The 26807-nt window shown below is 41.9% G+C and overlaps 1 protein-coding gene across 4 annotated transcripts in view; it reads left to right on the forward strand.

Moving 5' to 3' along the window:
- Positions 1-334: 334 nt before the first annotated feature.
- The window catches only part of HECA (hdc homolog, cell cycle regulator), a 51480-nt gene continuing 25007 nt past the window's right edge, over positions 335-26807 (forward strand). For 2 of the 4 annotated variants that reach the window (XM_049113192.1, XM_049113190.1), the window contains exon 1: positions 335-870. In XM_049113192.1, the coding sequence (XP_048969149.1) occupies positions 597-870 (274 nt within the window). In that variant the 5' untranslated portion in view covers positions 335-596. The remainder of the gene's footprint in view (positions 871-26807) is intronic. The other 2 variants (XM_035700626.2, XR_004806058.2) reach the window with 2 other exon arrangements.

Consider the following 26807-nt stretch of genomic DNA (forward strand, 5'->3'; position numbering starts at 1 on the left):
ATTGTTCTAAGCCTCAATTACACGGAGGTCAGGAGGCCACCCAATAACTACTTGAGATGCCACCGGATTGGCTTAGGCGCCACCGGACGAAGCCCGCTTCGCCGAGGCCCGGGAGCCCCGCGGACCCCGGGTGAGGGCGTCGGGATGACGTCACTCGAAAGCGGCCGGCTCAGCGCGGGCGTGACGTCACGCGGCCGGTCCGCTCCGCCGTGAGGTCACCTGGTGGGCGCGGCCAGGCCGAATCCCCAGTGTCGTCACGGGCGGGGGCGGGGCCAGAGCGTGTCAGCGGAGCCGAATCAAAACAAGCCGGAGACCCGCCTTTTCCCTCCGGCTCGGGAGCTCCTAGCTCGCGTCCCGAGCCCGCGGCGCTCGCGCGGCTGCGAGCCTCTGGTGGCCGCGCGCCGGCTCCAGGAAGCCGGGGAGGGCGCGGCGGCCGGGATGGCGCGGCGCGGGCCGCGCGGCTAGACGGGCTTCCGAGGAGCCGCCGGCCCGCGCCCTCCATTCTCTGCCCCCCGGCGCCGGCTCCGCGCGGGCCGGGAGCGGCCGTGCGGCGGGGAGCCGCCTTCCCTGACGCCGGGCACCTGGACGCTCGCGAGATGCCCAACCCCAAAAACAGCAAAGGCGGCCGCAAAAACAAGCGCGCCAACAGCAGCGGCGACGAGCAGGAAAATGGAGCCGGGGCCCTGGCAGCGGCGGGCGCGGCGGGCGCGGCGGCCGGGGGGGGCCTGGCGGCGGCGGCGGCCGGCTGCGGGGCGGCGGCGGCGGGCGCGCCGGGCACCGGGGGCGCGGCGGGCGCCGGAGGCGCGGGGACTGGCGCCGCCAACGCCGCGGCCGCCGCGGGGGCTGCAGCGGCGGGCGACGCCAGGAACGGTAAGACGGGGCTGGCGGGGCGAGCGCCAACTTCCTCCCCGACGGGGACGGCGGGGCGCGGGGCGCGGGGCGCGGGGCGCGGGCGGGCGGGCGCGGGCGGGGCGCGGACAATGCGAGAGTCAGGAAGTGCTCACCCCGCCTCTCCGCCCCGCGGCGGCTGCCCCTGCCCGGGGTCTGCGCGGCGCCCGGGGTGCGCGCCGCGGGGTGCAGAGCGCCTGGGACCCCGGGCGGCGCCCCTCGGGCCCTGCGGGTGCTGCGCGGGCCGAGTGCGTGCGCCCCGGGCCGTGGGGGCAGGGGGGCAGGGAGGGGGAGAGCTGCCCAAGTTGCGGAGATGACCCGGTCGGCAGCTCCGACACCCGCCCCGTCTGCCCCGCGGCCCGGTGCCCCCGTCCTTCCTCCCGGCGGCGGTCCCACAGGTGAGGAGGCCCCGAGACCTTCCTGCTCCGGGGCGTGTGCGTGCTTGTGCTTGTGCGCGCGCGCGCTCTTCGATTCTCCTGCTCGCTCGAGGAAGGAAGAGAATCTGAACTTGACTTCCGTTCTCAGGCCGGAGTTCAAAAAAAAAAAAAAAAAGATCATCCTCTATATGATTCTGTTTTACAGCTGTGGAAGGAAGCCTGCTGGTCGCAGGCAGAGCCTGGAAGCACCTTCCGAGGGGCGCTCAGGGCATAGGAAGGTGTGGCCGGACCGCCCTGGTCACTCCAGAGACGTGGCTTCCGCCACAGGGTGCCTGCAGGGCAGGGACTTCTTTCTTGCTAGGACAGTTCTTTGAATTCCTGTAGTCAGGCAGTTTTTCAGGGAAGGGAATAGAGGTGTATTTTAATGAAGGGGGGTTAGGATCTTTATATCTGGCTTTTACCTTGTAGCTTTTCAGCTTTTGAAGCCATTCTTTATGCAGATCAGTCACTTTTTAAACGGACCCCTGTGCTTCTTAGAACCCCACAGTGCTCTGGACATAGAAGGTTGAAGTGTAGCCTGCCAAGAACAGAGGCATAGGCCCCACTGACTGTGTCTCTGCAATATTGAAATAGGAACGTTTTTCTTTTTTCCAGGAACAGGCATCCTGGTTTTTTGTTTTTGTTTTTGTTTTTGGAATCCTGGTTTTGACTGTTTGGTAGTACAGTGTTTGGCCAGGCAGTCTTCTCCATGTTCTCTGGTTTTGCAAGCTCTCAACTTTGTTTTGGTCTTGATGTGGCAGAGGGGAAGGAAGACAAACTTGTGGCTCAGCCCCCTTAGAGCTCTGCCTTCTTGGCAAACTTGATTTCTCAGACTTGATTTCCTCGCCTTTAAAGTGGGAAAAAAAAAAAAAATCTGTATTTATTACATTGGTTCCCTCATAGGGTTATTGTGAGGCTCAGAGTGTCACTTTCCTGCCCAGTTCGAAGTTTGTTTTAAAGTCTTGTTACATTTCTACCATGCTTAGCAAAGTTCCTCAAGAGAAGTGATCTGTGAACGATAGCTGTTATTCACTCCTTCAAAAAATAGTAAGCACTTAGTGTTACCAGTACTATGCTAAGTATTAAAGGGTACAGTGGTAATCAAGGGAAGACATCCTGATCCTCATGGGGCTTGCATTCCAGTCCTGGTGGTCTGGTTTACCTTTTTATTTTTTGTTTGTACGGAATCTTCAAGTTGGCTATTTCCTTTTTTCTCCGAAAGATTAGACCACTTTAAGGCAGTGTGAGGAAATTTTTTATTAGGCTGGTGATACCTCTTCCTTTGTAAACTTCAAGCTGATTATGGCGTTCCTATTATTACTTTCCTCTGAAATGGCAAACTCAGGTATATTTAGCAGTTATGTATATACCTGTGTGAAGCTGTGTATTTCTTATTTGCAGCTTGTTTTATGAAATGAATGGGGAAAAAGGGAAGAAATGGGCCAAACATTGCCATAGTCAGGGTTAGAGAAGGCACAAACTTTGACCAGTGAGCTGTATTTTACGATGCCCCACTTGGCTCTGACATGATGAAGTCTCCGTGAATGATCCACCTTAATTTGAAGAACCTCTCACTGCAGTTGATGACTGAACATGGATGCTAAGGCATCTGCGTGCAAAATTGACAGCAAGGAAATTACAAATGCATCTTAGATTCTAGAAATATCTTTGTGTAGGAATATTACTGGAAATGCACTAGCTGGACAGTGAGGGAAGCAGGATTGAGCAGAGGGAGGAGTTGAACTGCCACACAGTTAGAACAGGGAGCTCTTTAGTGGGGAAGGTCCTGAGGAATTCTTTCACCTTGAAGCATGGAGGCGGGGCCTTTAAACTTGCTCTCCTTCGTTGACCATTTGGACATGGGCTGCCCCCAGAAAGAGGGTATGACTTGGGGAGTGGCATCTCTTAGCTGGAGAGCCCTCTGTGGAGAGGGGCTCAGCTGAAAGGTTTATTTATTCCCCTATATCTGTTTCTTCTCTTAGACCACTAGTGCCATTCACCTAAGACACAGTTTTTGGATAAATAGTTCTCACTACCCTTTATGGATCAGGCTGGGAGTTCACTACCAGCGTGACATTGTTTTGATGGGAAATACTTCTTTACAAATGGGTTTTTGGGACTCCCACCTGTTCCTATAAGCAAGATTTGTGCTTTTCTCTGTACTTAGACCAGTGAACACATTTTTTTTTATAACCCTAGGTTTATAGTACATTTTAAATAGTTTCTCTTTTTAGGTGTTTACTTGAATTCTTACTACATTTAAATTATCTATATTCATCAGAAAAAAAAGAGTGCTGTTTATTTTCAAATCAAGGAATATTTATTGCAGGTCTATGGTATGTCGAGTACGATTGTCATCTCGGAATATATTTTTTTTTTTTTTATTTAGAAGTTAATTTTGTCAGGTCTTTAAAAATATCTGCTACTTTTGGATCTTGTCTTTTGAAATTCACCTTTGTAATGAGGATTGGTAGAAAATATTGCCTCATCCATCAAAGATCTATTTTGTGTGTTTTTAAGAAGACTATCCTTTGCTCTGCGGATGGAGTTTTGTGCAGTCTTTACTCTTTATTTGTTAGAGGACCTGAGTTTAAATTCTAGGAACTAAACCTTCAATGTCAGCTTTCCTGTAAGTCCAAGAATATATATCATTCCGTAGAGAATTTTTTTTTAAAAGATTTATTTATTTATTCATTCAGAAAGAGCGAAGAGAGAGGCAGAGACAGGCAGAAGGAGAAGCAGGCTCCATGCAGGAAGCCTGATGTGGGACTCGATCCTGGGTCTCTAGGATCACACCCCGGCCTGCAGGCAGCGCTAAACCACTGCGCCACTGGGGCTGCCCATTCCATAGAGAATTGAAAACAGGATATAAAACTAGGAAGTCTCTTGCAGCTTAATCCTCCTATGAATTTACTCCAGGCTTAGCTGTGAACAATTTAAAAAACTTGAAGGCATCAAAAGGAAAACTTTAGGAAGAGAAAAATCTGTTCTGATCGATTTTGTTCACCAGCTCTTTGGCATTAAAAATATATATATATTTAATTAATTTATTTGAGAGAGAGCGAGCACGAGTTGGGGGGAGGAGCAGAGAAAGAGGAAGAAGCAGACTCCCCACTGAGCAGGGAGCCCAACTCCAGGACGCTGGGATCATGACCTGAGCCAGAGGCAGATGCTTAACCAACTGAGCCACCCAGGAGCCCTTCTCTTAGGCATTTTTAAGGGATTGATATAATTACAAATGTTGTTATTTCGTTATTTTACCAGTAATAAAATGACCACTGTGGGAAAAGAATTAAAAAAAAAATAAAGAAAATAGGCAAAGTTCTGTTTTACTTTCTAGTCTAACACATAAGCATACTGCATAGATCACCACTGTTAACATTTGATGCATACTCTTGTACACTTTTAATTTTTTCTCTTACAAATTTTTAAAAGTACATATATAGTTTTCAAAAAAAGAGTATAGTATATTTTATAATCTGCATTTTACATATGCAGTATTTTGTGGACATTTTAGCAGGGTGGTAAATACGCAGGTGCATCACCATTTTCATGACTGCATAACAGGCCGTCCTATGTCCACATCTTGGATACTTTGATCATTCTACTGTCTGATCTTTAGGTCCTTATTTAGACATCTGTAGGCATTATCCAGTTACTTATGATAAACTTTTACTTGTGGACCTTCTGTGTTAAAGGATATACATTTAAAAAAATTATTACTTAATACATGCTGACAGATGGTCCTGTAAAAAAGTTGTAGCAGTTTGACCCTGCTGTGGTCAGAGTGCCCTTTCCCCATAGCCTTACTAGTCTCTAGTTCTTGTTTTAAAGGTATGCTGGGAGAATTGCTGGTATACCTGAATGTCTCAGCAATAAGAGGGCCCCAGTGGGATTGGGAGCCTGGAGCAGATGCTACCACACTTAAGGGGACTGCATTTATTTCTTTCGGGGACTTCTGTGCTCTTTAGTGATTTGGTGGTTAACAAGGATTCAACAAGATACCTGATAATGGTGAATGGCATTTTGGTAGTTGGTAATAATGAAGATGAAAGCATAAGCTCTTCAAATTCTGTCTGCACCACTATTCTAATCTTAAGAAATAAGGTCTAAAAATTTTAAAGTTTTAGTCAACAGGCACGCAATCTGAAGAGGCGTGGGTACAAACCTAGGTGCCCTGGTTTACTAGCAAAGTGACTTTGGGGCAAGTTATGTAATCTTTCTCAGACTCCATTTTCTAAATACAACCCTTTAGTGAGTTTTTGAAAATGAAGAAAAACCGTACTAAAGATTTGGCTCAGGTCCTGGCACATATGGGCTCTATCAGTAATAGCTTTATAAGCTTTCTGATTTGTTCAACTTTATTCAATTACAAGACTTTTTCAACTATTCTGAATTGAGAATAGATACCAAGAAACAATAAGATGGTGGTGAAAGGTCTGTGAATATTAATATAGGAAAAGATGGATATCATACAGGTTTTTATTCAAGCACTGATTTGATTACAAATGATCTATTCTTCCTTTATCATCTCTGATTATAGTTTACCTGGAAAGATCAGATGATTTAGCAGAAAAGAAACAGAAAAGAAAAAAGTAGAATGTGAAAACGGTTACATCTTCCTTTCTTCATTTATTTATTCATCTCATATATTTATTCATCAGGCACTGTGTTAGGCTCTGGGATTACAGGGACAGAAGAATTGGGCCCAAGGGGCTTATGGTCTACTTGGGAGCCTGTATAGAAACAAGTACAAGTAGGTTATTACATGCAGTACACAAGTGCAGCTTAGAAATAAAGACCAGGGCTTCTGAGGTGGTAAAAAGTTGAATTAAAAGATTGGGATTATTATGGGGGGCCTGAGTGGCTCAGGTTAAGCCTCCGACTCTTCGACTTTTGGTTTTGGCTCAGGTCATGATCTTGTGGGTCATGAGCTCCATGTTGGACTCTGCGTTCAGCAGGGAGTCTACTGGAGATTCTCTCTCCCTCTCTGCCCCTCCCTTCCACCTCTCTCTATCTCTCTCAAATGAATAAGTACATCTTTTTTTTTTTTTTAAGATTTTTATTTATTTATTCATGAGAAACAGAGAGAGAGAGAGAGGAGGGCAGAGACACACAGGTAGAGAGAAGCAGGGAGCACACCCTGGGCTGAAGGCGGTGCTAAACTGCTGGGCCACCGGGGCTGCCCCATTCAAAAACAGAATGAGAAACCAAGAAAATTAATCGTTTTTATTATCATTGGATCAGTTTTAAAACAAACTCTGGTTGAGGTTGGCTCTCATTGTTTTGTACAAAGTAACTTTGTGTATGTGTGTGTATCTTAATTCTGTATATTTTATTTATTCTTTAAGATTTTATTTATGTATTCATCACAGACACACAGAGCGAGAGAGAGAGGCAGAGACACAGGCAGAGGGAGAAGCAGGCTCCATGCAGGGAGCCTGACGATCCCGGGTCTCTGGGATCACACCCTGGGCCGAAGGCGGTGCTAAACTGCTGGGCCACCGGGGCTGCCCCATTCTGTATTTTAGAAAGCTTCCAGTTCTCAGTGGTTGCTGAAATAGCTACTTGATTTATTTAATCAACAAGATGTTTCAGTTTGATTGTACTAGAGAGTTTTTATAAAACTGCAAAGAGTAATATTGCTTCTAATGCTTAATTATGTCCTAATTTATTAGAAGTACAAAAGGGGAACAAATTCTTTTTGCTAAATTATACTTAGGAGGATAATACTTGAAAACAATCTAAGAGTTAGAAACAAAGATTAAGAGGAAGTTTAAAATAAGGTAAGAGGAAGACTTAAAGAGGAAGTGTTATGTTAATCATAATTGCATTGACGGTAATTAATAAAAAAGCATGATTCTCATACACACTCACATAATGTATTTTGTAGGTTTAATTTGTCAGGAGGAAGAGATTTTCCTCTATCTTCTTATGTGTAAGAATTGGAGTCTGCAAATTAAGCTGACAAAAGACAGACTAACAAGAGAAAAGACTGATTTAATCACAGAAAAAGCGACTCAAAGTAGGGAGCTAGAATTTGTGGCTTCTATACCAACTTAAGAGAAGGGGAGGAGAGAGATCACTTATGGAGAGAACAGAGGACTTCTTAATAAGAGAAGTGGAGAAGAAAAAGGCACCTATGGGAAAAATATCTTTCTGGAAAAGAAATGTGCCGTTAGAGAATAGATGAGAGAGATGATGGTTAGTGACAGTGGCTGCTTAGGTTTGGTGTCAAGACTTCTGTCTGGTGATAAGAGTCAGTCTTCCCTGATTGCTCCCAGGAAGGAGACTTAAATCAGTTCCTTTGAGAGGCTCTGCTTTTAGTCAGATAAGGGTTTTTAGGAACTCTGATGCCTTCAGCTGAAACTAATTTTTAGGCTATAGTGGCACATTGATCTCTTCAAAATATTTTGCAGTTCAGATTACATTACCCCTGTAATAACAATTGCAGGTGGTCAGATAGCAAAAGACTGTCATAATTCAGGATTTCTATTTTTAATTTTGTTGGAAATTTATTAGAAATAGATGGTCTTAAAGCATATGCCTTTATAAAACCAATGAAAAGGATAAGTTTAGGCAAAAGTTAACAGGGTATCAAATTACACATATAACTAAGGAAGCTGTTTAAAAAAGTATGTTTTCCCTAGGAATAAGCATAAGTTTGATGATACTTCAGATCATGTCCTTTCAAGTTATAAATGCATCTCAGAAGAGTCTTTTGACACTAATGTTGAAACTCAATTACAAACTCTTTTAGGTTTCTAAATGAGCATTCCTGAATGTGGTTATTTCAGTATAATATTTAGTAGAACTATTATAATACAGCTTCTTATTAAAGTGACATATTATTTGTTATGTTTCAGTGCCTGACGAAGCTCAGTGTCTGGGCAGAAATGGAAACAGGGATGTACAGAATCAAGTTCTGGCTATTTTTGATTGGCAGCATGTGCAGTTTGTAATCTGAGAGGCTGAGCCGAGGATGGTTGGTGATGGTTGTTACTGAACACACACATTGCTGCCAGAAGCCATGGAGAGAGCCTGGTATTGAGAAATACGAAGTGTCCTTTTCTGGTAGAGGCAGAAATGTGTACATCTAACATACGGGGCAGCTCCAAAACTATTCCAAATGGTTTCCAGCTCCTCAGATCTGTTCTTATTGGGCAGTGCTTACGTGTTGCAGTACTGTTAGCTCTGTAATGAATGATATGGTTTCACTATATTAGGCATTTTATTTATTTATTCATGAGAGACGGGGAGAGAGAGAGAGAGACAGAGGCATAGGCAGAGAGAGAAGCAGGCTCCCTAGAGGGAGCCTGATGCAGGACTCAATTCCTGGACTCTGGGATCACGCCCTAAGCCAAAGGCAGATGCTTAACCACTGAGCCACCCAGGCATCCCTAGACATTTATTTTTATTTTTTATTTTATTTTATTTATTTATTTATTTTTGACATTTAGTTTTAGATGTGTAGATAATGTCTGGCTTCCAGAGCAAATTGGGTAAGGTTGCTGGGTGGTAAGTGTGTTGGGGCTGCAGAACCCATAGAATCCACAGAAAGGAGAAGCAGCTGCTTCTAGCAGTCAGAACCATGATGATACCACAAGTGCCCTTTGTTAAGTGCTTTCTAGGAGCCAGATACAAAACCCTGCAGTCGGCAGTCTGGACTTAAAGATGAGGTCCCTGAGTTACGTATGACCTCTTTCCTTTTTTGTAGAAAAGGCATGTTTGGTTACAGAAATGTGCCTGACCCTGAAGCCACAGTTTGATTCTGTGTGGCATTAGGTCCATCTTGACTGACACACATACATGTGCATAAATGAGTGAGTTTTTTTTTTTAAAAGATTTTATTTATTCATAGACAAAGAGAGAGGCAGAGAGACAGGCAGAGGGAGAAGCAGGCTCCATGCAGGGAGCCCGATGTGGGACTCGATTCCGGGTCCCCAGGATCATACCCCAGGCTGCAGGCGGCGCCAAACCGCTGCGCCACCAGGGCTGCCCAATGAGTGAATTTTTAAGTTGAGGACTTAAATGCAGTATATAAACATCAAGGAAGCAATGGGGCTGTTTAAATTACCTTTAAAAGGCCTTATGCTCACCATTTGGGTACTTGAAACCAAGATCAAGTTTGTGAAGCAAAACACTTGACGAAGGAAGCACTTCGCTCATACATTTTCCATTCATGTTGATCTGATTCCTTCTCATTATGATGGAAGGATTTCCTGGTCTTGGAATTGTGAAGGTTGTGAAACATTTGAACTGACGCTTCCTGTTCTTAATGGACCACTGTTTGTAACTAGGATGTGATTATCTTCTTTAGGGTAAAGTCCTAGGTGTGGGATCACTGGTCACAAGGCATATGGTTTTTAAGGCTTCAAGTCAAATTGCCAAACTGCCCCCTGGAAAGGGTTTAGCTGTTTGTGTGACCGCTGACCTCCATGGGGTATGCCTTTCTTCATAGTCCTCAGCATGTTTTTTTTTTTTTTTAATTTTTTTTTTAAGATTTATTTATTTTATTCAGAGAGAGAGAGAGAGAGACTGAGAGGCAGAGAGACAGGCAGAGGGAGAAGCAGGCTCCATGCAGGGAGCCCGATGTGGGACTCGATCCCGGGTCCCCAGGATCACACCCCAGCCTGCAGGCGGCGCCAAACCGCTGCGCCACCAGGGCTGCCCCTCAGCATGGGTTTTGAGGATCATTTTCATCTTCACCAATCAGATAGTTTGAAAAATTACAAGTCATTGTTATTTTTATTTGCATTTGTTGGATTGTCAGTGAGTGAGTACCTTTCTGTGTGTTGTTTTCCTGTTTGTGCTTTTTCGTCATTTTACAAATGGGTCATTTGTGTTCTTACTGATTGACACAAGGGTTTTGTATATTTAGGATACTTTTTTCATATACATTTCCCCTGGCTTATTTTTTTCATCTTTTGCCTTATTTCAGGTGTCCTTCCTGGTTAGAAATGTTACGGTTTTTGTATGATCAGAGAACATCCACATAGAGAGAGGACTTGAGAGAAAGGTAGGGAGTATGAGGAAAGTAGCCTGTGTGACGATGGTACCGGCAGGAAAAGGAGTGAGAGCATGGCGTAAGCTTAATGACTGAGCTCACTGGGATATCAGTGCACAGCAGTGCTCTTACATTAGGTTCTGTTTCCTTTTTGTATTTAATTTTCGAGGCTCTGTTTTCATAGAATGCGTTGCAGTTCCTGCTGGCTTCTCTGACCCTCCACTTCCCTGACCGCTATTGTCCATCCAGTTGGCAGCTGAGCTGCAGTGCTCAACACCTGTCACTTCTTGCACACTGCTAAAGTCCCTTGCACTTTCTATTCCAGCTACAGAGGACTTGGAAACTTGTAGGTAAAGGTCCATTAGTTACTTACCACCTCTTCTCAAGAATAAAGATGCAAACTGAGTCCTCTTAAGGCTAAAATTGCCCATAACTTCTTTGTGATAACACACTAAATGCCAAGCACAAGAAAGTTCTCATTTTTCTTGTTACAACTTGGATTGAAATTACATTTGTATGTTAGTAAAATGAAGGTATAGCACTCAACTGAACTAAAATTTATTCGCATCTCCATCATGCTGATCCAGTCAGCCCTTGTGCTTCTCAAATGTCTGTGATTTGGAAGAGGTTCCCAAACTCACTGCTTGTTCTAAAGAGTGTGAGATTTGACAGACATGGGTCATAACTTAAGATCTGGCATTTTGCAAGACCAATGAACTTTTCTCAGTCCAAATGCTCTTTTTTCCCCTTATTTTTAAAAAAGATTTCATTTATGTATTTATTTACTTATGTGAGAAAGAGTGTGTATTGGGGGTGGGGGCGGTGAGGGCAGGGGAAAGAGCAGAGGGAGAAGGACAAACAGACTCTGTCCTGAGCTTGGAGCTCCATGTGGGGCTCAATCTCAGGACCCTGAGATCATGACCTGAGCTGAAATCAAGAGTTAGACACTCAACTGATTGAGCCACTCAGGCGTCCCTCAGCCCAAATGTTCTAATCTGTAGAAAATAAAGATGATAATGATACATCGTTTGTGACCAATTCTTTGCAAACAAAATATAGAGCTATTTGAAAAAGCAGATTGTTGGGTCATGATTTGGGAGTTTTAGGGTTTACTAGGTGAATTGTTGGTCCTTAATTACTTGTATGGTAGTGTGGTTGCTTCCCGCTGTGTTGATTGCATACTCTAATTTTTCGAAGAACCCAGGGCAGGCCTTGGCTTTGCCTCCTTAAGTTCGCAGTGAATGTTATTCCAAAATCCTTATTGGGGAAGCCTTTAGTTTCTCTCCACATTCAGGTCTAGGAGCTCTGCTGTGCAGATTTTCCAGGAGAATCTGCAGTGCTTGCCTGCAGTTCTCAGGGCAAGTCCAGCTCCTTGAGGGAGCTCTTAGGAGTTTCTGCAAGGGCTTTCTGACCCTGCCATGAGGAATGACTGTGGTGAAGCATTGGGTAAGGTTCTTTCAGCAGAGTGAGGGTGGCTAACTTGGGGATTGTTCTGTTGTGATCTGTGAATCATCTTGTAACCAGGTTTCATCAGTAACAGCAACTTCCACTGTGATTTTAACCATTTTATTAACAGAGCCTTGCTTTTGGCTATTGTACTCATGATTTACATGTATTTGCCTGTATCTGTAATCTTGCCTCACTTAGTTTGTACCTTGATTCACTCAGGCCTTTCTACTTTTTGCTCTTTACCTGCCTCTAGGGTCCTATGGAGTAGGAGTTTGTGTTACTGTAAAAAACATTTGAAATGCTTATATGTGGCTTTCATTTGTTTCCTTAACTCCCTTTTAGATTTTGCATTTTAAATTACATTGAAGAATTTTGGATATACCAAACTATATTATAGATTTTATCAAAGTATCTTCTATAGGCATATGTTGCTTGGTTACATGTAAGTTTTAATGTATGCATAAATATATCAATATATCTATATAGAATGATTGTTTTTCTTGAGATTTGATTGATTAAAAACACTTTGTAAGCTTCATCCTTGAGATATTCAGATTTGAAATTTGACTTTGGACTAAATCAGTTTTCCTCATAACTTTTTTTTTTTTAAGATTTTATTTATTTATTCATGAGAGACACAGAGAGAGAGAGAGAAGCAGAGACACCGGCAGAGGGAGAAGCAGGCTCCACGCAGGGAGTCCGATGTGGGACTCTATCCCGGGACTCCAGGATCGTGCCCTGGGCCAAAGGCAGGCGCTAAACCGCCGAGCCACCCAGGGATCCCTCCTCATAACTTTTTAATGTTACAATTTTATTTATTTACTTATTTATTTAGTAAGTATTTTATTTATTCATTCATGAGAGAGAGGCAGAAACAGAGAGAGAGAGGCAGAAACAGGCAGAGGGGAAGGTAGGCTTCCTGGGGGGAGCCCAATGTTGGACTCGATCCTGGGACCCTGGGATGAGGCCCTGAGCCGGAGGCAGATGCTCAACCGCTGAGCCACCCAGGCATTCCTAATGTTCCAATTTAAAAAAATTAATTGGAACTGTTTTTCTCTTGACAGATTTGGAAATACTATTTAGAATTCATTTAACATATAACCATATACATTATATATATTTCAGTAGAATTATATTTACTGTGACATATTCTCCTATAGCAAAAAGAAATTTCTAGATATATTTGGTAACTTTATAAATGGCATACATTATTTTTTCCCTCTAGTGTAGAAATGAATAGTTTTGAGTCTTTGACAGTGGCCGTACTATAAAATTATATCTTTGTTCCACAGAAGTAGTTGAGAAAAGAACGAATGTCTGGCTAGAATGACATCACTGGCTTAATATCTCAGTGGCAGTCTATAACTGAGTTTCCTTAGCAGTAGAAAATCTTATGAAATATATATTGAAAACAGGTCATATAACAGCAGGTTGTGTTGAGTGTGAATATGTGGTAAACTGTTGGATCAGGAGACATGACTGATTCTTGAGTCTAGTTTTTATTCTTACTAAGGTGTGTATAAGACTTAGACATGCTCTCTTCTTTGACAAGTCTTTTCTTGTTGCAATAGATTCTGTAACTTGCTTGTTGGTTGCTGATGCAGCATTTCAGAAATAGACCAGTGCAGCCCCCAGGCAAAAGCTTTGTCTTTTCTCCTTGGATCTCAGCAGAGTGACTGCCAGGCTGGGAGGGATTGCTATGAAGCATTTTCCCAGCTTTATTTTGAAGGGAAGGCAAGGGAGCAGAAAGTATTTTTCAGGGAGCTGAACAGGGCAGAAAAGGCATATGGAAAACAAGAGTATAAGGTTTTAGTTTAGTTTGGGGGATGGATAGGGTAGGGAAATGAACTTAGTTACGGTGTATTACGATTTTATTGATTTAAATACACTAGTCTTAAATAGTCTGGAGAGTTGGTATATTGACCCAGTCTGTTGACTCAAACAGGGTTCAGGCAAGACAGGCTGAGCTTCTGTTTCTCAACATCTGCTTTTTTTGCTGTGTAGTTCACTAGTCTCCATACCAAAAGAATGGTATGTTTCTTTACATTCTTTTCAAGGAAAATTGCTTTATTCTCATTAATGACTATGTAAACCTTTGTTCATGACTTTTTTTTTTTTCCTGAGTTTAGCAGTTCTGTTAGCTAGAGTAGATTTATCACATCGTCTTTTTTTTTTTTTTTTTTTTTTAAGATGTAATTATCTTTGAGCACTTGTGTGTGGGGAGGGGCAGAGGAGAAGGGAGAGCGAATCCTTAAGTAGACTTCCTATGAAGTGTGAAGAGCCTGGCCTGGGGCTTGATTCCAGGATCCTGAGATCATGACCTCAGCTGAAATCAAGAGTCTGATGCTCAACTGACTGAGCCACTGTGGTGCCCCTCTCTGTGTTTTTAAGAAGTACAAAGATGGGGTCAGGAAATCTTTATATCATAATTGAGTTTAAGCAATTGCTTCCTTAACTTGGGTTTCCTTCTTTATACCTAGTTTTAAGGTAAGTCTGAGGAGTAATATGGGTATTGAACATTTTGAATAAGCTTTTGGGTAATCACATCACAGTAAGTAGTGCTACAATTTTGAATAAGACACCATTCCAGGGCAGCCCCAGTGACTCAGTGGTTTAGCACTGCCTTCAGCCCAGGGCGGGATCCTGGAGACCTGGGATGGAGTCCCATGTCGGGCCCCCTGCATGGAGCCTGCTTCTCCCTCTGCCTGTCTCTCTCTCTCTCTCTCTCTCTCTCTCTGTTTCTCTCATGAATAAATAAATAAAATCTTAAAAAAAAAAAAGAGACACCATTCCAAATTATAGAACCGCTTATTTTGATCTGGTTTCGCAAAGCTTGTTGGTCACTGCCTCTTTTTATAAGGTGACTTTATGCTCTTTATTGATCTGTGTGCAGATGGGTATGAGTGGAAGAAGGAATGCCTCTTACCAACTGAGTGACCTTGGGCAAATCACTAAAGGTTACTGGGGGTTCAGGAAATGTTTGTAGAATGTGAATGAAGACATTGTCTTATTTCTGTTCTGTGGAACTTCGGTATTTTATTTTTTTTAAGATTTTATTTATTCATGGGAAGCATAGAGAGAAAGGCAGAGAAAGAAGCAGGCTCCCTGTGGGGAGCCTGATGCGGGACTCAGTACCAGGACCCTAGGATCAAGACCTGAACCGAAGGCAGAGGTCAACCACTGAGCCACCCAGGTGCCCTGAACTTCAGTATTTTAAAGAAACATTCTGGAAAACTATGGAACCATTATCTTCATTCTGATATTCAGCCTAAACCAGGCATATTTGGGTCTCTGTCCTTTGGGATCTTGACATGGCCTCTGTTAAGAAAAGGAAAAATGACTTTTCTATTTTATAGTCATAATTGATACAGATTTCTTTTAAAGATTTTACTTATTTATTCATGAGAGACACACAGAGAGAGGCAGAGACATAGGTAGAGTGAGAAGCAGGCTCCCTGAAGGGAGCCTGATGTTGGACTTGATCCCAAGACCCCAGGATCAAGACCTGAGCCAAAGGCAAACGCTCAACCACTGAGCCACCCAGGCATCCCTGATACCGATTTTTTTTAACCGATAACAGAATGATAAAGCCAGAATAGAAATAAAAAACAGGTATAATAGAAGCCTGTAGCTTTCGATTTAGTTTGAACTTGAGGCTAGATAGGTTGTGGGTTTTAAATGAAAGTAAGGAAAGCATAGGTCACAGAGAAGAAACAATATATTGAGAGAATGTTAAAAACCCAAGTTGTTAAATATAGTTGAGGAGCTCTTTTTTTTAATGTAAAACTTCCATGTTTATTTGTATAGAGTGGCTTGTCTGAGTAAAAGCATATGTTTAAACCCCATTCAAAGCATTAAAAACATGTTTAATAGAATGTAATCACTGTGTACTGGATTTGCTACCCACTTTGGAGCAGTCTCAGATACTAAAATAACATAAGGGAGGATAATCTAAATCAGAGGTTAAGACAGATGTGCTTAAGTGAGCTTATTTGTAGCTCCTGTACTAATTAAAACAAGTTGACAAAATATTTTTGTATTAGCTTTCTTTTATGTATAAAACTTAGTGTCTTTTTTTTTTTATGTAATAGAGAAAAGGTCTTAAATATCTGAGAAAGTTAAGAAAACTTTTTAGTTTTCACTTAAAAAAATACCAGTTCATCAAGAAATGATATGCCAACACCTAGTCAATTTGAGGTGTGGTGTGGGGCAGCGGTGGGCTGCAGTTAGCCTTCTACAGGCTGTATCCGTCCCTTCCCCTCTAATCTGCTTTCTGTGCAGGCTGCGACCACAGCCAGAGATCATGGCTAAAGCACAGGCTTCGCTTTTGGGCCTGGTGGGTTATCTGGTGAGAAAGGCCAGTCTAGGGCCTAATCGTGGAGCTACTTGAACATACTCAGAGGACTTGGGGACTTGGGGCTTTAGTCTGGGAGTTTCTGAGTTTCCTGAATGTGTATATGATATAATCATAGGGTAATTTTTAGAAGGCTGATTTCAAAGTGGTTGTCCAGCGCTTTTGCTTTTGTGACCCCTAAAAGAAATAAAAAACACAGAGTTTCTCTTGCACATTTAATATTACACCCAGTTTTTAAAGCTTTAAATAAATGCAGAGGTTACCATTTCCAGTGTACTGTAAAATATCATTTAAATATATTTAAAGAGAATGCCAATATCATAGTAACTTGATGACCATTTATTAGCTATTTAAAAAATAATACTCAGAAATTTTACATTTTTTCTTTATTTTTATTCAATTCTTACCCATAATTTGATTCTAAGACCAAATATTGCCCTGCTTGGTGGGACGCCTGGGTGGCTCAGCGGTTAAGCATAGCCTTCAGCCCAAGGTGTGATCCCGGAGTCCTGGGATCGAGTCCCATGTCGGGCTCCCTGCATGGAGCCTGCTTCTGCCTCTGCCTATGTCTCTGCCTCTCTCTCTCTCTCTCTCTCTCTCTCTCTCTGTCTCTCATGAATAAATAAATAAATAACCTTTAAAAAACAAACAAACAAATATTGCCCTGCTTGGAAGTCTTTTACTGATTATTCTATCATATTTTTCTGTAACAAAATATGTATATAAACTTAAGTTTATTTTGCTTATTTTTAAAAATTTTTTTTTAAATTTTTTATTTATGATAGTCACAGGGGGAGAGAGAGAGAGAGAGAGAGAGAGAGAGAGGTAGAGACACAGGCAGAGGGAGAAGCAGGCTCCATGCACCGGGAGCCTGACGTGGGATTCGATCCCGGGTCTCCAGGATCGCGCCCTGGGCCAAAGGCAGGCACTAAACCGCTGCGCCACCCAGGGATCCCATTTTGCTTATTTTTAAACATTTTATTTATTTGACAGGGAGAGAGCACGCGCACTTGAGCATAAGCAGGGGGAGTGGCAGAGGGAGAGGGAGAAACAGGCTCCCAGCTGAGCAGAGAGTGGGATGTGGGTCTCAATCTCAGAACCCTGGGGTCATGGACCAGAACCGGAGACAGACACCTGACCGGCTGAGCCACCCAGGCATCCTAAACTTAATTTTGTATTAAGAAGCACTTCTGGAATGGCAGAGTAAGGACCTCTAGAGATCTGCATCGCCATAAAATCAAAGAGAGCAAAGGCAACAATAAAATCAACTTTTCAGAACTCTGGAAATTAACCATAGGCTTGCAGTACTCCTAGGAGTCTTTATTCAGGGAAAAGGATTCAATCATTGTAAGAACACTGAATATTGTTGTGTTTTAACTTGCTCTATTCCCACTCCCTCTCCCTGGCTCCGGGGTAGCTTTAAACAAGTAGCCTAGTAGTCATTGGAGGGGAAAAAACAAGTTTGGAGCTTCCCCAAAAGCCCTAGCCCCCGAGAATTGTCACTATTGACTTTCCTGGAAGCTCCCTGGTAAAAGCTCATACATAGGGCTTGTCTTTATTTAACCTGGCTCAAAAATTGCCCCGTGGTAAAGTCCTATTCTTAGGATTTCTTTTGAAAACAGTCAGCAGCAGTTGTTAAACATCACAACTGCCTGTGGCAGTGATAGCAGTTGGAGCAAACAAGAGGTTGGCCAAATAACTGAGAAAAGAAAATCTTGGGAATGAGCTGTCCATAGAGGGCATATGAAAAGCTCTGATGTATTTCCGGTGCTCTAGAAGCCTATGCCCATGGGGAGGGATGCATGCATGCCCAGGAAATACTTGAGAAGGTCCTCCTTCTTACCTCTGGCCTTGAGGCTCTGCACTATCAGCAAGTAGAGGCTGAAACAGTTGTGAACTATTGAAGCATTGAAAGCATGTCCCAGCACACATACAGCTCCTGGCTGAAGAGTGGGAGACTTACCAGTTCAAGGCATTTAAGGCAATCTCTGTTCAGTTATTAGCTCAGTTATCACTAAGTCAGCTGAGCAGGAATTTTGGTGGCTGCATATGACAAAAAACAAAACCCCCAAAAAACCCAAAACCCCAGACTTTACAGAATTAGCCCAAGAAAATCACTAAACCAATAAACAGCAATAGCAACAGCAGAATGTCCCATGAGGAGAAGGAATCTGGTTTTCAGAGTTGCCACTTTATATTTTTTAAAGTGTTCAGTTTTCAACAAAAGTATAAGATACTCAAGGAATTAGTGAAGTATGGCTTATGATCTTATTCAGCACTTGCATCTCCTGTGCTAAACTCTGCACTGGCTACATAATAGGTATTCAAAAACATTATTTGAACTGATGTGCAAGTAGTTGTAATTAGCTGATTTTGAGAGCCCCTATGTATTTTCTTTCTTCCGAAATAAGTGTTTAACCCCAAGACAAACCCTGGCATTTTTATTATGTCTCCTAGAACAGGGTCCTTGTTAAATGACATTTTAAAAAGTCATACATTTGCCCAACTGTGTGATGATTGAGTATCCTGGAAAATTTGAAAGCTCTTTCTTTAGGCAATTATATACAGTAACATGATAAGAAAACTGACTTATTTAGAGACCAGATCATTTTGAAATGTTTCCTATATGAAATTTATCTTTATAGTTTGAATTTTTAAAGGATTTTGTGAATATAATTATTATACTTTGTTTTCAGATGTCCAGATCTCTAGTGACCTATAGTCAGGTACTCATATTATATTGTATTTGACTTCTTCATTTAATGATTCAGAGGATTTTGGTTTTATTTATTTATTTAAATTAAATTTAATTTATTTGATTCAGAGGATTTTGGTGTGTCAGACCCAGTGAATTAAGACTGCTTAACAGCACATGCTGATTTAAAAAAATCTGGCCTCAACTCAAATCCGTAGTATTTGTAGATGGCAGACTTTTACCATTTTCATGATCAGTTGTGATGATGGAATATATTCAGGGTTGTCATGTACCATATTGATGTTCCCTGATTCATTCCAGGAGCAGACAAAAGGAAACTGGAAACACTGAAGTCATCACATCTGTGCACAGTGTTATCAATATTTCCTGTTTCCAAATACTCATTTGTGTATATTTTTCATCCTTCTCTTTTTACTCTAGTGTCTGATAAAAGATGAAGTAAATCTACTAGACTGACAAGCTTCAAACTCCTACGTCACTGCAAGGGGAAGATGTGGATTGAATTTGCATTGATGCCAGCCAGGGAGGCAGAGGCTGATGAGGGTCTTGGAGAATGTGGTCAGCATTCTGAATGGTGATGACAGATGTCTGTTGTGGCTAATGCTGTGCTGGTCATTGTCCAGAGTGACACAGGAAAGGGGACCCATAAACAGTTGTTTACTGGCAGTTGTAAACAAGGCCAGAAATGACTGGGGTTCATGAAGTGATCCTGAAGTTAAAACTTAATTGTTAAGGAACTTGCTTAGCAAAACCATAATTCCCTTTCAAGGACTAGTTTGGGTTCATAATAAGTTGAAGGCCCTTTCTTTGTAGTTTTTGTTTCACAATTTTCTGTTTGTAAATGTATAAGAACATATAATAAGTAATTTTCTTGTGAAAGAGCATTTTGGGTTTTCTTTCCTTTTTTTTTTTTAAAGACTTTTATTTGAGAGAGAGAGTGAGAGAAAGCACAAGCAGGGGCGAGGGGCAGAGAGAGAGAGGGAGAAGCAGACTCTCCGCTGAGCAGGGAGCTTGATGCGGGGCTCCATCCCAGGGCCTTGAGATCCTGACCTGAGCTGAAGGCAGACACTTACCTGGCTGAGCCACCTAGGCACCCCACAGTTTGGGTTTTCTGTACTAGAGTACGTAAAAATAAAATGCAAGGTTTTTTTGGTTTGTTTTTCACTATGGAAATGGTATTGTCTATGGATAGATGTGTGCATATGCGTGTGTATGCATGTACGTATATATAAGCTTACATGGATAAGGTTGTATCTAGTTTTTTATAGATACACTGATGAACATATGGGTGTGCCATATTTCAGTTGACATCTGTTATAAATTTATAACTATTATATATGAGTATATGTATCTGTGATTACCAATGGATATGACTTTTTCTTATTAAAACAAATTGCCATTATAATTGCTAGTGCCACTGATGAAGACTAGATAACTTCAATAATCTATTATTTTCCCTACTAAGTTACTACATTGACGTTTCTTTTTTTTTTTTTAAAAGATTTATTTTATATATAGAGAGAGCACACATGTGTACTGTGAGTGTGATGGGAGGGGTGGGTGAGAGGAAGAAGGAGAGGAGCAGACTCCTCACTGAGGGTGGGGACTGATGTGGGGCTTGATCTCACCAACCCAAGACCACTACTTGAGCTGAAATTAAAAGAGTGGGATGCTCAGCTGACTGAGCTATCCAGGTACCCCTAGATTGACCTTTCTTTTAAAAATTTTTTTAAAGGGGGAGGGGCATAGGGACAGGGAGAGCGAGAATCTTAGGCAGACTCTATGCTGAATGTAGAGCCCAACACAGGGCTCAATCTGATGACCCTGAAATCATGACCTGAGCTGAAATTAAGAGTCAGACAATGAACTGAGCCACCCAGGTGCCCCTACGCTGATATTTCTTGAGTAGCCATCCTAAGATGGTGGAATTTGTTGGTCTCCCATAATTGTCAGTGGTGATGACAGGTGTACATTCAAATTATGTGGCCATTTGTTTATCACTTGTCATTTCTCAGTTCATCCCATAGATACAGTCTTTGAGGTAAATGTGAGACTCTCCTTTTCGTATTTGTGGAATATGAATTCCCAGGTTTGATAGGTGAGGGAGGAGAATGGGTACAAAGGATATAAAGATAATGGTGTTGAGAAGAGCGAAGCAAAGACAAGACTGGGCCCACATGAGGATGATAAGTACCCCAAAAAGTCTGACTTTTGTGGGTTGGAACCAAGGGGGGATCTCTTGACAGAAGACAAGGCAGGGTAGAGTTGGGAGCAACTTGAGCCCATTACACTATTGTCTCAGTTTCACCAGTCGGTCTGGGAGCAGGTCGGGGGTGGGGGGCAGGGAGAGGCACCTGTGTGGATAGGGTGGACTGAGGGCTGAGTTGGCTGGCAGAGTAGAGTGACAGGAACAGCCCAGCTGAGTCTGAGAGAAGAGAAATGCTGAGAAATAAACCAGGTGAGAGAGCAATAGGTGGAGACCTGGGTATGAATAGCAGAGTCTGAGGTGGAGGGAGCTGAGCCAAGGGGAAGGAGAGGAGAGGTGTGCAATGGATGAGGTGAGTGGTTCAAGGATGGAGAGTACTTGGCTTGTCCACATGTTTCTCTGAGGATGAGAGCCCAGGGCATGGCAGAAAGAGTGGCCTTCCTGAAAGGTGCTATGTTTCTGGGACCTCGGGGGTCAGTGGGTCACCCTGGCCTCTCCTTTTCCTTTGCACTCTATTCTGGTTGATTTTGAAAAGTGAGGAGGGGTGGGGGTGCCTTGGCACCAGTCAAGTATAGATTTTAATATCTAGTAGGCAAGACTGACTGTAAAGTTGGAGAGAGGTGGCAAATGGATTTTTTTCTTTTTCATCTTTTATACTCTCCTTCCTAAAATGGTGTTTAAAAAAATACATTTAATACCATAAGATAAATAATAAATGAGAATATTAGTACTAGGAGCAGTACTATTAGGAAAAATAATGGATGTCCTGAGTCATTTTAAGAGGTAGGTCACAAATTTGGCTTTCATATTTCTAACAAAAGGAAGAGGCAAACAGAAGCGGTGTATACTTTACAGTATCCATCAGATAAAAAACAAAAACAAGGTGATTGGGTGGCTTAGTTGGTTAAGTGTCTGCCTTCAACTCAGGTCGTGATCCCAGGGCCAGGCTCCCTGCTCAGCAGGGAGTCTGCTTCTCCCTCTCTCTTTCTTCTCCTCTCCCTCTCTGCTGCTCATGTGCATGTACCCCCTCTCGCTCTCTCTCAAATAAATCTTAAAAAACAAAAACAGTCACTTAGCCGTTTATAAGGCATTGTAAAATACTAAGCAATGTCCATGACAGTATCCTTTTATAAATATAAGAATTTTATTAGGTTTGCTTGCATCATTAAAAGCAGTCTGTTCAGAGAATGAAATAATGTGGTCTAAGTAACCAGTTGTGTGACACGTAGCTTAGATGAAGGATAGCTTTTATTTAGCAAAGGAGTCCTACACCCAAATGCCTCCAGAGCCCTGGCATGAATAAGTGTGAATGGGGCTAGAATGGAAGCTTGGATGACCGACCTGGAAAGTACGAGATGCACCCCAATAGGCATTTGGGTTTTATTTCATTACAAAAAAACAAACAAAAAAAAAACTTGTACTGGTCTAAGAAGTCACACTGCAGGCCAACACACCCCACTGGAACTCTGATCTAGATTATGTGGATATCACCTATGAAATCTTTCTTAAAAATTGTTTCTCTCAAAAAAAAAAAGTGTTTCTCTCAGTTGAGCTTTTGGAAAATATTGAACAGCAATGAGTTACGGATTGTATTCTCTGATAGGTACCTGGTCTGCAGATGACCCATGTTGCCAGTTAATCATGCAGCCATATGTTTTACCTGTTGGACAGACTAGGGAGGAGTTAAAGCCATTTGTCTTTTCAACTGAGGCCACTGGAAATTGTAGGGGAGGAAAACTTTTTCCTTCTTCCCTTTTAGGTTCTTTGGTTGGCCTAAAATTAATTTGACATAAGACAGATTAACAGGAGCAAAACAAATTTAATAGACAAATGAGAGGCTGACAGACAATTGAAGTTTATATGCCACCAGGAGCTAAAGAGAGGTAGGTAAAGGAATTTGGGACATCAGAGAGGGGGAAGACTATTTACAGGAAGATGGGAAGAGCAAATGTTTGGTAAGCAAGTGTTTACCCTACAGAGAGGTCTTTCTTATGTTAAAAAAAAAGGTTATCTTTGGTAATAGCTCTCTTCCTGGTACAGACTCCTAGTCAAAATTGTTTTAGATAAGTGGGGAGGTAAAAAGCTCTTCTTGAGTCTGTTGTACCTTGGTTATCTTAAGCTCAAAATAATTTGCATGCCAGAGTGGCACATTATGGGGTGACCTGCCTTGAACTGCATCAGAATCTAGAGGTAAGGGGAGAGGGCAAATTCTATCAGGATCGAGAGTTAAGGGGAGAAGGCCGATTCCACTTTTTGGTCTCCAGGCATCATTTTGGGCCCACCAAGAGAGAAGAGGTGAGCCATCATTTTGGGGATGTTGTGCTATAACTTAGATGGTAAATGGGTATCACATACAAAAGAAATGTAGGAGTTTTGATTATGGCCACATTCTGAATATTTGTGCCAGCAAAGGAGAGGACATTGACAAAGATAATCATGTTCTGTGGTGTTTCAGAAGAGCAAGGAAAATGCTTTAAAAATTGGAATATAAACTGTTGATATCCAGTATATAAAGAATTAAAAAAAAAGAATTTTTACAAGTCAACACCAAAAAAACAATCTGATTAAAAAATGTACAGAGGACCTGAATAGACATTTTCCCAAAGAAGACCTACAGGTGGCCAACAGACACATGAAAAGATGCTCAACATCACTAATCATCAGGGAAATGCAAACTAAAACCACAATGAGAATATCACTGCACACTATCAGAATGGCTAGAGTCAGAAAGATGATAAACCACAAGCGTGGACAAGAACATGGAGAAAAGGGAGCTCTCCTACGCTGTTGGTGAGAATGTAAATTGGTGCAGCTACTGTGGAAAACAGTACAGAGGTCCTTCAAATAATTAAAAATAGAACTACCGTATGATCCATTAATTCCACTACTGGGTATTTACCTAAAGAAAATTGAAAATAGTAGTTCAAAAAGATAGATGCACACCTACGTTCATTGAAGCATTATTTACAATAGCTAGGAGATGGAAGCACTCCAAGCATCTGTACGTAGAAGGATGGAGAAGATGTGGCAAATATATACAGTGGAATATTAGTCCTAAAAAAGGGTAAGCTCTTCCCATTTGCAACAACATGGATGGATCTAGTGTATTCCAAGTAAAATAAGCCAGTCAGGAAAAGACAAATCCCATATGATTTCATTTATATGTGGAATTTAAAAAATAAACAGACTCTTCAATATGGAGAACAAACTGGTTAAATATGGGAGATGGGTGAAGGGATGAATATGATAGATGAAGGGATGAGTATGATAGGTGAATGGAAGCTATGAACTTCCAGTTCTAAAATAAGTCCTGGAGATGAAAAGTACAGGATAGACAGTAATATTGTAGTATCGTATGGTGACAGATGGTCACAGATTCACATTGTTGAATCACTATGTTGTGCGCTTGAAACTAATAAAAACCTTGCATGTCAATTATACCTCAATAATAAAAGAAATGGGATAGTTTAACAATTGTCTGGACAGTTTCTCTGCAGTTACATACAAATGCACATACACTCCTGCATGTACACACATACTTAATCTGGAGTTGTGTTTCCATTTTATGATAATGTGATTTGGTTCTGAGAGCTCCTGAACCTACCTTTCCTTCAGGGTGAGTGCAGGCGATACATGTAATGCTAGGGTGCTGTGTGGTTCTCTGTGATCCAGCATCCTTAGGATCAAAAAATTTAAGCAGAAGAAAAGGCAGCCTGCTAAAAGATTTCCTGGTACAGTGATCCCATTGTATGCAAATTTCAACTAATGTCACAAATACTATTAATAAAAGCTTCATATGATGTGCAAAATTTCAGTGGTTACTTTTCAAATTGTGTATCAAGCTATGTCATATTTTCAAAGTTAGGTCCATTGAATTACAAAGATACTTTGATACCCAGTGGCATCACCTTTTCTTATAAAGAGAAATATATTCTAACCCTTGGCAGTATTATGTGAACTTTTTGTTTATAGAACTTCTTCAAGGATTTTAGTGACCTTTGTGTTATTTTTAAATTAATTATTACAAAGTAAGTATTTATCTTGCAAAATACCCAGGTGTGCTAATGCTGGTGCTGAAAAATATCCTGAAAATCAGTAACTTTTGAACAGAAATGTGATAAAAACACTGATATGCCATGCTGTCAGTTTATGAGCTAAAACTGAGAAATATTAGCGATAATGCTAATATTAAAAAGCAGCAGTAAAGAAAAATACAACACAATGGCTGCAGATTTATGTGTTCTGAGGATGCATTCCCCTGCCCTGCCCCCAGACTTTGGGATAATCAGTTTTGAATTATGTGAGTTCTTCAGGGACACATCCCATGAATCTGATGCAGCCATGCTTTAGGTTTTTGTTGTTGTTGTTTGTGTTGTATATTTGCAGCCCTGCTTTATGAAACCTTGTTGCCCAGACTGGAAAATATTTCTTAGGTTGAAAAATATACATATAGCAAGGTACTTATTTGTCTTGACACAGAGTAGAATATCTTTAAGGGGTTAGAAGGAGAAAATTTTGCATCTATTCCCTTAAAACTTGTCAGTAAATAGTCAATTATTTTATGCATGCCACCCTCTGAAAGGAGGATGGTCACTTCCTGCTTGTAGATTTGCATTAAATGCTTTTAAAGTTCTTTAGTTTTTACATCAAGTAATATAAAGTGATAGGGCTTTTAATAATAATTGCTTATATTTAAATGGTGGTTATTATGTGCCAGGCACAGTGTGAACTGCTTTAATAACTCCTTTAATCCTCATGGCAACCCTTTGAGATGATAGGTTCTGTTATTTCTTCTCCCAGTCTACACGTTAAGACAGAAGCACAGGGAGGTTAAGTGACTTGCTAAAGATCCAAAAACTATTAAGTTGCAGAGCCAGAGTCAAATCCAGGCAGGCTGGCTCCAGTCTCTATATGCTCATTGACCAATCTCTGTGGCCTTTCAGGAATCTGGAGTTGAGGATTCTCTAGTCAGCAACTTTGTACCCTGAAGAGAATTTGCTCTAAAAACAAGGGGCTATGTTCCCACGTAAGAGAATTACTGTATGGAAAAGATAATTGTAATAAAATAGCGGCTCAGAAACCGCACGGTTTGCGTTTGGTAACTGCATACAGAAGGAGGATAGAATAGATTTTGGTAAGTTTGGGGGTGATGAGGGCCAGGCTGTGCTCTGAAATTGGTGGGAGTCCTGGGGCTGAGTATGGAAGACCTGTTGAGAACAGTGTTCCTCAGGGATTCACCTTTCCTCCCTTCTCTATCCTTCAGCACTTCAGTCCCTGTATTTTCCTTCAATAAGACATTCACTCAACACTTGATAGGATTTTTACAGTAGTGGGCTTACAAGGCTGAATATGACCAAGTGCCTACCTTAGATTTCACCTAGGAAACCTTCTGTGACTTCAGAAGACACTCCTCACCCCACCACCCTGCTGAACTCTCCACCTGCTTGTGATGCAACTATTTTAAGAGGGGTGAAAACATTTAATTTTACAGTTAAGCTGACAGTGGCAATGTCTGCCTGGTTTATAGGGCTCCTGTTGGTGTGAATGGGTGTGTCAAAGGGTTTGGGTTTTGTTGGGCAGCCAGTGTAAATGACTACTGTCAGATCCCTCCTTTTTAATAGGTGTGGGAGGCAGGATTCAGGATGAGAAGGCTGGGAGGAGTGACTGCCTAAGTGATGTCAGCGTACCTATCTTATTGTCCAGACTTGAAACTACATGAGATTTTTGCCTGGAATGAGGTGATCCCTAATTATTTATACTTGGGCAGGGAG

This window comes from Canis lupus, chromosome 1 (assembly GCF_003254725.2).
Source record: "Canis lupus dingo isolate Sandy chromosome 1, ASM325472v2, whole genome shotgun sequence".
NCBI lineage: Eukaryota > Metazoa > Chordata > Mammalia > Carnivora > Canidae > Canis > Canis lupus.